This window comes from Staurois parvus, unplaced genomic scaffold (genome assembly GCF_062004578.1).
Source record: "Staurois parvus isolate SC_StPar_1 unplaced genomic scaffold, SC_StPar_1.0 ptg000287l, whole genome shotgun sequence".
Classification (NCBI taxonomy): domain Eukaryota; kingdom Metazoa; phylum Chordata; class Amphibia; order Anura; family Ranidae; genus Staurois; species Staurois parvus.
In genome coordinates this window covers 10806184-10818274 of record NW_028318083.1, presented here as the reverse complement: position 1 = coordinate 10818274, position 12091 = coordinate 10806184, and the positions used below count along the sequence as shown (strand labels likewise).

Below are 12091 nucleotides of genomic sequence, written 5' to 3'. Positions count from 1 at the left end.
GACAATAAATTGACTATGAAGAAAAAGAAGAAATAGAAGAAATAGATTTTACAGGATAAGAAGAAATAGAATATCAAGAAGAAGAATAGAAGAAAAGAGGAGAAGATGAAATAGATTTTGCAGAAGAAGATGGAGAAGAAAAAAAGTTGCAACATTGTATCTATTTGTATGCATTTCGGATACAGATGTTTCTATTCAAGTACAAATAGATACAATGTTGTTTCTCTTCTTCTTCTTCTTCTTCTGCATAATCTATTTCTTCTGTCAAATAGAATAGTGGGTCTCTATGCAGGGACACCGCTATTATATTAATTGACGCCGTAGATGGGACTAAAACCCAACGACTTTTTTTTTTTTAATTAGTGGCAACGTCGGCCGTCTGAACGACCAATTTATGACTTTTTAAAAAAAAAAAACCAGACGATTTTCCCCATGTCTATGGCCTGCTTAAGTCTTGGTACACATTACTGCGTGTCAGAGAATGAGTGAAAAATTGTGTGCGTTCCTGACACGCAAAGAAACACACTGTTCTTTAGCAGACGCACAGATGTCATTGATTCTTAGCGGTACCCCCCACACATTGTCAAAACGCAATAGGTTTTTAGTGTGGTACAATTTAAAAAAAAAGGATTGGGAACTTCTGTCGGTAGTGCAACCAAATTTAATTAATGGGCTGCCTATATTACAACACACAGCTGCACTTATGTGAACCAAGGGCTCATTCACATGTGAGGTTGGGAAATGGTAAAACCATGTAGTTGAGCCTCATTTTTACCAACCCCTCCCTCTTTAGCTGCAGAGGCAGCAAATAGGGTTGTACACATGCTGTGGTTGTGGCAAGAAGTATATCTCCGTATGCATTGCATCCGGTTGCAGAATGGTGATGCTGCATTTAGGGGGTTATATCCGGCAGTAAGGAGGCAACATAGTGCCTCTTTGCTGTTTGTCAAATGCCACTGACAAGCAATCTAACATGGATTGCTTTTCAGAGTCCTTGCCGCGATTATGAACAAGTCCTAAAAAAGCTGTTCTGTTCATACATGGTTAGGGTTCAAGATTAAAATTAACGTACATACATACATACGTAGACACACTTGCATATAAACACATACATACATACACAGCCTTTTTAAAAACTGCAGTGCTGTACCTGCACTCATACTGCCAGGTACTGGAATGTAGAGGGAGGCGGAGAGGTCAGGACTGAGGAAGATGTCTCTTCCCTTCCTCTGCTCTCACTGTTCTGATCGAGCTCCTGCTGTGCGGATGTACAGTTCATTAGAGGAGCAGGAGCTTGATCTAATTTGAATGTCTTCATCAACCAGGATGTTGCAGGACCCCGATTGAGAAAGGCTACTCTATTTTATGAAGATTAGGAGAGGGGAGGTATTCGGTAGTCCCAACACACTTCCCGTCCTAGGGTGATAATGCTGTTACATTATAGATACAGAACAGTGAGGGAGCATTGTCAACCCAGTGTTACTGGTAGGATGACCACAGTAAAAAAAAAAAAAAAAATGCAGCCACCACATCACTGGTATTTTGCAATATATGACAACTTTTGTTGTTGGGTTGTGAGGACCCTGAAAATGTATTCCACTTAATTCATCACACTGTTTAATGTACGTAACTTGGAGATGTCTGATGTAAGAGCAGCAACAAAAATGGCTTTGGTAGGCTGACAAGGTAGACTTTCAGTCAGCAGAGAATTATCCTGCCACCAAAGAGACGCATTACAGTATAATGTAATACTATATAATATTTAAGTTAATTATGTTTTAAATACTATGAAAAGTAACTCCCCCACCATGATCATTTTCAATCGCTTGACTCCTACATCAAAAGCTCTTTTTAGGTTGGCTGCTTAAAAGTGAACTCCTTAGTAGCAGTTGCTGTGTGTAACACCTTAGTCAGCTTTACATTGTTTGCTATAAGAGGTCACTGCATGAGAAGCCACCTCCTTACATTACTATTAGTAATGTCATTAAACTGAGAAATGACATTCACAAGTTCTCCTGGAACAGAGGTCATTTCAATTTATAGCACTTTGGCTTTATGAGCTTCTTTCCAGACATGCAATAAAATAGTCTGCTCTGTGCAGCTACTGAAAACAGTCATTGTCTCTGCTCAGTGTCCATCAATCACGACCTTGGATGACCTGTCAGCCATAACGTACCTTCTACAACTGAATTTGTGTTGCCCATATTCTCTCTGCTGATGTCGGAAAGTCTCTTGATGACTTGGCATTGCTTGCTTAATTTCTTTTTCAGGTCTCTTAGAACAAATAGAACTTGACTTGATACAATTATTTGCTAGAACAAAAACACAGCCACAGAAACTGGGTCAGTATATTAGAAATGCACTGCATCTTCAACAAAGCAATTCCAGGCAACAAGTGAAATCAATTAATGCTATCCAGGAAACATTGCTATTGTGTTAAAGTCACAAAAGATGAGTTGAGTGTAATCGCCCACAGCAAGTTCCCAGATAGCTCCTCATCTGCGGGGTCTGCTCCCTTAAGCGTGTGCTGTGCTACTTCCTCCCTTGATGTATCAGCAATCAGATTAAAATCTGACCTGTTAGCGGTCTTGGTTGTTGAAAGAAACTTTGTATATGGTGATAAATGAGACAATCAGTACAGAAGACAGCAAGAAGCATATAGTTTGTGTCTTTGGGAATACCTTTCTGAATTGCCAGCAAGGAACAAAAAGGGGTTCATAGATAACCAGACAAACCAAAAGGAATAAAAGTAGTCTACAGTGGCAATGTCTGGATGAAAATCTAAAGCAGGTCTCATTTTCACGTATGACCGGAGCAGAGTTTCTTAACCAGGGTTCTATGGACCCTTGGTTTCCTTCCAAATGTTGCTAGGAGTTTCTTGAGCAATTTTTGCCTCTCAGATAAGTTCGCACTGACACTATTGATCTGGGCAGCACAGTGGCTCAATGGCTAGCACTTCCTCCTGGAGTTTGCATGTTCTCCCTGTGCCTGCGTGGGTTTCCTCCGGGTACTCCGGTTTCCTCCCACGCTCCAAAGAAATGCTGGTAGGTTAATTGGTTCCTGTCTAAATTGGCCCTAGTATGTGTATGTATGAATGTAAGTTAGGGACCTTAGATTGTACACCCCTTGAGGGTTAGGGACTGATGTAAATGTACAATATATATGTAAAGCGCTGCATAAATTGATGGCGCTATACAAGTACCTGAAATAATAATTGTTTGCGATCTATAAGGGGGTAATTCTTCCCAATGACCACAAATGTAAGGAGCATTCTGCCCATTGACCATCACGCTAATGTATCACAAGTTGTAGATACATTAACTTTTAACAATGGTTCCCCGAGACCGGAAAGTAATTTTATTGGTTCCTCTGTGTTGAAATAAGCTGGACTAGAGTTTATCTTCTCCTAAGATTAAGAAGCAATCATAGGGAATTTCCACTTGAGTGCTAGATGTGTCCATTTGTCAGACATGGCTTTTGCACACTACAAACATCTTTATTGGTTTGGAGGGCCCAACCCCAGAGCCAAAGTTAGGTGATCTGATATTTCCAGAAGCACTGTACATTGACATCTTATCAACATTCATCTTCACCATAAACAATGAACTGTTGCAGTACATATATCTCAAACGTGCTTGAAGTGGCTGCAGGCAGTGCTTTATTTGTGTAAATCAGCACAATGCTACCCTTATACAGCATAGGTTATCTCCTACAACTTCTGCTCAGTCATGTTTCTGAGATTTGAACTTAGAATTTATGAATGTTGTTCTGTCTTGTAAAAAAAAAAAAAAAAAAAAAAAAAAAAACCATGACGGGTTGCATCATACAACCTTCCTTTTAAATTGTACTTCTTTACTTTATTTGAATTAAAAGCTTATTAAAACTCACTTTCTATGGACCTATTCACACAATTACTAGAGCTTTAATATGTTTTTAAACTGCTGCATCAGTTCTGTATTCTCCCAGAGAAGGACTAGGTAATTGAAACGATACTAACCTCTATTCAAGTACATATTGCGAATGTTAAAAAGTACCTTCTATTGCTTGCAGCCTTCAAAAACCTCTACATTCCTATTTCTCTCTGCTGTAATCTGACTTCCTCTTGTAAGGTGGCTATGTTCTCTATGGTCCCACTGTATGCAAGGCTAGGTTGTGTTTCACCCATTTCTGCATTGTGTTTTGCGCTGCGTTTAGCGTTTTTGCACCTGTATTTGACGATTTTTTGTTGCGTTCTGTTTTTTAATTTTTCTTGTTGCTAGGCAGATTTAAAAACACACACAAAAAAAAAAAAAAAAAAAAAAGCAGCAAAAACGCTCTACATGCTTTTCTGCAGCATTTCCATTGAAGTCTATAGAACCAAAACCGCAACTTTTTGCATTCAAATAAAGTACGTGACCCTTTTCAAAAAAGGCACCGGATGAAAACGTGGCAATGTGAACCTGTCCCATAGGAAATCATGCTAAATGGACTGTACTGCGTTTCTGCAAAACGCTGCAGAAAACACCCTTAGGTGTGAACCTAGAGTCAGAGCATAGCCACCTTCTCTTGTTCACTCCCAAGATGGACTGTAAGATGTAAGGTGTACATAGATCAGTGTATGTGACTAACTAATGTGCAATGCTTCTGCCAAACAAATGAAAGAGAAGAGGAAAAGGAGAGTTCTTGGAGCTCTCGGAGGATGTTACAAGCAGACAAACCACCACAGTAAGCAACAATTCGAAGAATAGATTACAGAGCCATTAAGTAGTGAGTCTGTATGAATTATTTTTAAAGATATTGTTTAGTGTCATTTTTAGGAAGAAAGTTATTTCCAGGACATCAGTACAAATGATTCTGCTTTTTAAGCAACTAATTGATACCATTGTTCTGAAGTACAGTTTTCAGCTTTTAGTTGTGGGTGAGGGAAATTGCTATAGCTGACTGAATAAATCATTTCCATCATATTTAATTTACAGAGACCCAGGGGAATATTTATATAGAAAAGTAAGAGAAACACAGATATGTTGCCAGTGCTGACCAATCATATTTCAGTTTTTATGTTCTGGATAATTAAAGCTAACATTTGGTTGGTCAGCACGGGCAATAGCTCACCACTTTCACTTTTTTCTTATTAAAAAAAAAAAACACAACAATGCTCTGGAGAGCATATTGTGTTGGTGATGATTTATATTGTGATACAGAATGTACCACTTCCATATGTTGGGAGCTCCTGCAGAGAGACGCAGCAGCCATCATGGCCCTAACAGTACTTTTGCTCAGAGCAAATTCAAATCAAAACAGAATACAATAGTCACAAGTTCACCCCCTGGCCTATTCAGTCCAATAGGGAAACTAGAGTCAGGTTTGTGGCTCAGCTATACTACTTAAAGTGGAACTTCAACCTAAAGGGGAAGTTCAGTTTTGCCCTCCTCCCCACATCCTCTTCTTTTGGAATTCTTTTTGGGGACACGGGTACCTGTTTTTGACAGGTATCCACTACCTCTTCCGGTCAAATTGCCTAGGTGATTCCAACGGAACTTCTCACCCCCCACCCCTATGCCCGCAACATTCTGGGACACATCATAGGCTCCAGAAGGCTGTGGGGCCATTCACAAAGTGCAGCTCGCACTTTCGCAGTGGGAGGCCGGCTGTAAAGTTGCATGCTGGTCCCAGGGACTGGTGAAGAACTGGCCAGGGTGAGAACTGTACTGCTGGATTCCTGGACAGGCAAGTGTCCTTATATTAAAAGTCAGCAGCTACAGTATTTGTAGCTGCTGACCTTTAATTTGTTTTTATTCAAAACAAGGTGAAGAAGCTCTTTAATTCAGACTACCATCTATGTGTCAAAGGCTTAATCATTGGCACAGTTCCTTCATTGCCTGCCCTCTAGTATTTATGAAAGCAAGCCAGAGTGTGCTAAAACACCATAAACCATCTAAAATTAAAATGTAATAGTTTAAGGAGTTAGCCATTTAATGTGCTCCTTCATATAATATAAAAGAGGCAAAAAAGTAGCCGGTTATAAAAATAAATCATTAAGCAGACTCTTCTGACCTTAATGAGCTCAGAGCAGTATTGTAGATGCCTGACCAACGTGATGTCCAAGCTTTCATTTCCTGTGGTAAGGGGCAGGGGACTGCTTGCAACGCTGGTGCCTACTCCAGTATCCTCAGTTAATGCCTCGCTCAGGTGCCCTCGGGCTTCTGGATGGTCAACTCTATAGCTGCAAGACATTGGGCATCAGCTGTGATTAGAACATATGCAGAATGAAAATACAGCGCATTGACTGTAGAAAATCTATCAAAACCAGAAACAAATTTTTTATTCTCTGAAAAACTATAAAAAAAACAAACCATACAAAATGTTTCTATCTATACAAAACCAGGAGCTGCTGAAAACAAGCTTGTTCTGGGATGCATTCACAGATCGCCATTTTGATGGCTCCCTGTACATGCTGGATAAATGAACTGCAGCATTTTCCAATATTTCTCTTTTTCCCCTTCAGTTCTCCAACACAGATTTTTCTTTTAGATCAAAGGCTCAGGCAAGAATATCAAGGGTTAGGAAGCAAACAAAATCACAGTGTGAAAGAAAACCTCAGATAATCTGTAAGTCACGTTTACATGGTAAATACTGTCATGGATTGGAGGAGTGTAAATATTTATTTGTAATATGGCAATTGTGAACCCAATAGATTCTGCTTGTACAATACAAAGACCTAATTTGCATTGGTTATGGCAATTATAGTGCAAAATAATGACCATATAAATGTTTTTATTATGTATGAAAGAGGTTTGTATAGAAATGATCTTGCATGTTTTTATAAGAAGTTGAAGATTAAAGGATATTCTCCATCAGGACCTGGATCTGAACCTGGAACCTCTTCTGTGTCTGACATTATTTCTTCTTGCTTAGCTACCCAAGATGCTGGATAGCGCTTTGTCTGATCTCTTAAAGTGATTCTAAAGGCTTAATTTTTATTGTTTTTTAAACAACAAGCATGTCTATACTTACCTGCTGTGTGCAGTGGTTTTGCACAGAGCAGCCTGGATCCTCCTCTTCTTGGGTCCCCCACAGGCTCTCCTCTTCCCTTCCTCCTGTCAGGTGCCCACACAGCAAGCAGCTTGCTATGGGGGCACCCGCTGTTCCGTGCGTCTATTCACACAAGGAGCAGTGACTTGGCCCCGTCCCCTCACTCTTTTCATTGGCGGTAATTGAAAGCAGCGGGAGCCAATGGCTCCCATTTCTATCTCAGCCAATGAGGAGAGGGAGTGCCGGGATAGCAGAGACTCCAGTGCACATCGCTGGATGGATTGAGAGGGGGCTTAGGTGAGAATTAGAAGGTTTTTTACCTTCATGCATACAATGCATGAAGGTAAAAAACCTGAGCCTTTAGAACCACTTTAAGACAACCTTGTCTTTTGCCTTGTTTCTCTTGAACCCTTTGCTCCTTCCATGAACTTTCTATTAAAGCCATGCCATTACACTTCTTGTTTGTCAGATTATTGTGTTCTCTCCAGTCAATATGTCGCGCTTGCCACTCCTGCTGCCATTCTCATTTTTGCTACCACTCATTACCAACCTTTGACTTGTTCCTATACAATGCTTCTGCTTGATCCCAACCTGCAACCACTTGTTACCAAACTTTGGCTTGTTTACTGACTACACCTCTGCTTGATCCCTAACAGCTTTATCATCTGCTACTAGACCCTGGGTTGCTTTTCTCCTAGAGAGGTGATCCTGAGGACCACGACCTAATACTCTCTTGCAGCAAAAGCTATCTCCACCATCAGTAGGTTTGGTGAACACTATTTCGTACCTAGACCCCACACATCTGATGAGCCTGCGTCATCTGCCGCAGTGACCCGCTTGTTTACCCATCCGGCCCCTCTCTACTGCTATAGCTACTGGTCTCTGAGCCTGACTCCTGACTATGGGAGGACTGAACTGGAAAGGATATTGGGAGGAAAGTGTAATAACTACACTTACCAACATTCTGTTCTTTCTGAGATATGGCTGTAAAAAAAAAAAACCTGACCTGGGGTGCAGTAGCACCGTTAAGGTAATGTGATAAAGATTTGTGCTCTTTTCACTTCCCATCCGTGCTATTTCATGACTAGAATTAGCCACTGCCAATGGTGACTTCACAGATTTCTATTGCATCGATTGATTAAAATCATAAAATAACAACCCAAAAAAAGTACAAAATCAGTAAGTTGATTGACCTCCGCAGTACCTACTAATATGTGGCTATTCAACTATGGTGGGTAACTAACTTTATATATTCTGATGAGTACTCAGCCTTGTTCAACTCAGCTCCCTCTAGTACTGACGGTTGAGGACCTGGGAAGAGCAAAAAATTTGGAGAGGTGGAATCCCCCCCCCCCTTTTTATCCTTTTCATGGTTATACTGCTTTATCAGGCCTCTGTACTACAATATTTTGTTAAATAGAGAACTAAAAGAAAAATGAAAACTGGTGGGCAGAAAATGGTGTGAATGGCTTATGTAAAATGATGCAGAATTGTTTAGCTCCATATCATTAAAGCAGAACTCCAGTAAAAAAAAAAAAAAATGTTTTACAGCCCCACTGCATGGATCAGCTGCTCATTTTTTCTAGGGGTGAGGACTAAGCTCACCTGACCCACAGATAATACGGAAAACCGCGCTCCCCCATGATTCAGCAGTGGACTGTTCCCGTCAGTGGAGCGCACCTTGAATTTGCTGACATCAGGAATAGTCCATGTACAAGACTACTGACCGCGGGGGGGGGGGGGGGGGCAGGAACCAAATGGACTGGTCTTGTGTGGGGAGGATAGGTGGACCAGGTGAGTATATCTTCAGTGTCCACTCCCCTAGAGTAAATTGAACATTTGGCCTGTACAGTGCCAGCACAGCCCCACTGCATGGGATAAAAAAAATTGTTACCATATTTCTGCTTTACTGTTATTTAGAAAAGGAAAAAGGAAAAAGGAAAAGGAAAAGGAAAAGGAAAAGAAAAAGGAAAAGAAAAAGGAAAAGAAAAAGGAAAAGAAAAAGGAAAAGAAAAAGGAAAAGAAAAAGGAAAAGAAAAAGGAAAAGAAAAAGGAAAAGAAAAAGGAAAAGAAAAAGGAAAAGAAAAAGAAAAAGAAAAAGGAGGAGGAGGAGGAGGAGGAGGAGAAGAGACCAGCAGATTTATAAACCATAAATGGTTTCTCTCCTCTAGCTGTAAACAAAATTAAAAAAGGGACTTTTTAATTAATACAAATATTTTAAAAACAACATGCATAGCAATTATATATTATTTCTATTTTAAAAAAACTGTTTTTAGCACGGTTTTCTAAAATTTCAGTGACATTTTTTTTAAAGGTCAATATTCAAACGATCTGTTTATATCCTGCAGCATGGGGTCAGATATTGCACTTGTGTCCAGATCAATCAGTTCGTTTGTATAGCCATCTTGTAATGAGGTCTTATGTACTTAAGGGGTTGAGTTATATACAACAGGCAAACATCGGTCAGTAAAATACCACCAGTTATATATGCTTTTAGTCATATTTGAATAGTGCAATGTGAAGCCGTGAGAAAATTACACATTGTGTTTTCCCTCCAAAGCTTACGCATTATGTAGTAGTTGTAAAACATGCTAAAGGAACTGGCATGTAGGAAATCCCCGCCAATCTATAGATTTTGTGCAGCTGTTACATTCGATTTTTCCTCAAACATACAGGACTTTTCTGAGAGCATCTTATACTGTATATAAAATCAAAAAGGCCCTTTAACTAAACTACTATATATACAGTTTATAGGAAAAAAACTTATGAATGTGTGACTTGTTGCCAAGAAGGGAAGCAGTTTGTGAATGTGTTTAAAAAGGATAACTAAAACTGTAAGCCAAGGAAACCAAAAATAAATTAAAAAAGTGTCTACTTACGTACACTTCCAGTGCAACTTTGAGAGCATTTATAATCAAGCCCACCTAGAAGTAATATTTCTTCATTTTGATATATGCTGGACAGCTAAACCAATTATAATAGGCTACCACATTGCCTGCTGGATTTTCAATTTATGTTATATTGGAACAATGCTACGTAAGGTTTCAAAACACAGTAAAGGAAGTGTAAAGATTGAAATTTCCTAGATGGAAAGAAGTCCTTAAAGGCAAGTTCACCTTTGGGAACATGTTCCACCTGTTTTTAGGGTGGAACATGTAACATGTTTCCATAACCGCAGCAACTACCCCCCCCCCTCTGACAGATAGTACGGGGAGACTTCTCCCTGTACTGTCAAATTTCAAAACCGTGCCCCTCCCACTTCACTGCATGGGCTATGTAGAGCAAAGTGATGATGTCAATGCTACCTTTACAGGTCATATCTGGGTTTGTAAAGGCATTTGGTGCCAACAAAGTGGATTTATATCCTTTGTGGCTGTTGAGGAATACATTTATTTCAAGGATAAGCTCCCCCTTCTAACATGTTCCCATGTTACAAGTAACATGTGCCCATAGCCGCAGCCGTGCCTGCTGCCCCCCCTCCCTCTGACTGATAGTACGGGGAGAAGTTTCCCCATACTGTCAGATTAGATAACAGCGCAGCCATGCTGGGCGCTGCACACATGGCTGCGTCACTCATTCACAGAGTTCTGTGAATGAGTGCCTACAAGTCCTGGGAGCCTTAGTGGCTGTCTGCTTGTAGTTTTCAATGAACTACCAAGGTGCTGTGGAGCTCTGTGGTAGTTAATTGAAGCCGTCAGAATATCTGCTAGCCATACAGGATGTAGGGTCAAGCAGATATACTGACAGGACTGCAGGAGGCCTGCATGGCATCAGTGATCAACTGTCCTTTGGACAAAAATAATAAATGCACATTACCTGCAAAAAATGTGCATTTGTTATTTTTCTTTGCAAAAGGTGAACTTCTTTAGCCACTTCTACCTGACAGCTTCACCCCCCCCTCCAGTTCAGACCAATTTTCAGCTTTCAGCGCTGCCACACTTTGAGTACAGCGTTGCATGACTAAGTAATTGGCATTCAGATTACATTTAGATCATTTTTTTTTTTTTAAGACCGATAGAGCTTTCATCTGGTGGTATTTGATCACCAGTGTTTTTTATTTTTTTTTGTTATATAAACAAAAAAATACCAGTTCAAAAAAGTTAGAAAAAACCCCCCACATTTTTCTGTGTTATAAAATTTGCAAATAATTTCTCTTTCTTCATAAATTTAGGCCAACATGTATTCTGCTACATTTCTTTGGTAAAAATACTCAAAACCGTGTGTATTATTTACACTGTGTGAGGTATACAAAATATTTGAAAATTGTTCAATACTGATGTGTGACTACCTATCTTATTCCTTGAGGTCCTAAAATGTCAGGACAGTACAAATACCCCCAAACGATCCCTTTTTGGAAAGTAGGCAGTCCAACGTATTAGTAAGAGGCATACTGACATTTTGAAGTTGTAATCTTTTGGAAAATTAAATACATTATAATATATATATATATATATATATATATATATATATATATATATATTTTAACATATCGGCGCCCAAAAATTTACTTTTTTTTTAAAATTTTGTAAACTTTTATACCCCTTTTTAAAAACTTTTTTTTTTTACATTCTGTGCCCAGAGCTGTACAGTGTCATTACAGAGACACTGTACTTCTCTAGGGAGGTGATCAGGATTTATTTTTTACATTATAATTGCTTATTACAGTGATGCTCACTGTCCTAAGCAATCATTTTTTTGTTAATGGCATCCATCCATGTGCCATTGTGTACAATTGTGATAGCTGTGACTGACCAGAGCTATCACATGGTACAGGTGCGCGGTGATTGTCCCTCTGTGTACTATTGTGGTCACATTGATCACATGGTACAGAATGAATGCAATTTTATACAGCTGACATGTGATTACTGTGATTGGATACAGTGATCACATGGCACCAGGGCCGGCCCAGTAAAACAATCTGTCTTCTGCTGTGTCCGAGACAGCAGGTAACAGATCGCGCCACTGTACTTCTCCTTTGGATCTGCACTTCTGTGACCCATTTTGAAACAACAGCAGACTAAAGTCAGTCCAATCCAGTCTGGGGAAAGATCTTGACTTTAAAGTTGGGATCCACCAATAT

General features: G+C 39.7%; 1 protein-coding gene across 4 annotated transcripts in view; it reads right to left on the bottom strand.

Moving 5' to 3' along the window:
* The window catches only part of RIPOR2 (RHO family interacting cell polarization regulator 2), a 213311-nt gene that overhangs the window by 44169 nt on the left and 157051 nt on the right, over positions 1-12091 (bottom strand). For all 4 annotated transcript variants that reach the window (XM_089682232.1, XM_089682235.1, XM_089682234.1 and 1 more), the window contains 2 exons: positions 6034-6202; positions 2177-2312 (listed from right to left, as the gene is read on the bottom strand). In XM_089682232.1, coding sequence (XP_089538358.1) covers positions 2177-2312; positions 6034-6202 — 305 coding nt within the window. The remainder of the gene's footprint in view (positions 1-2176; positions 2313-6033; positions 6203-12091) is intronic.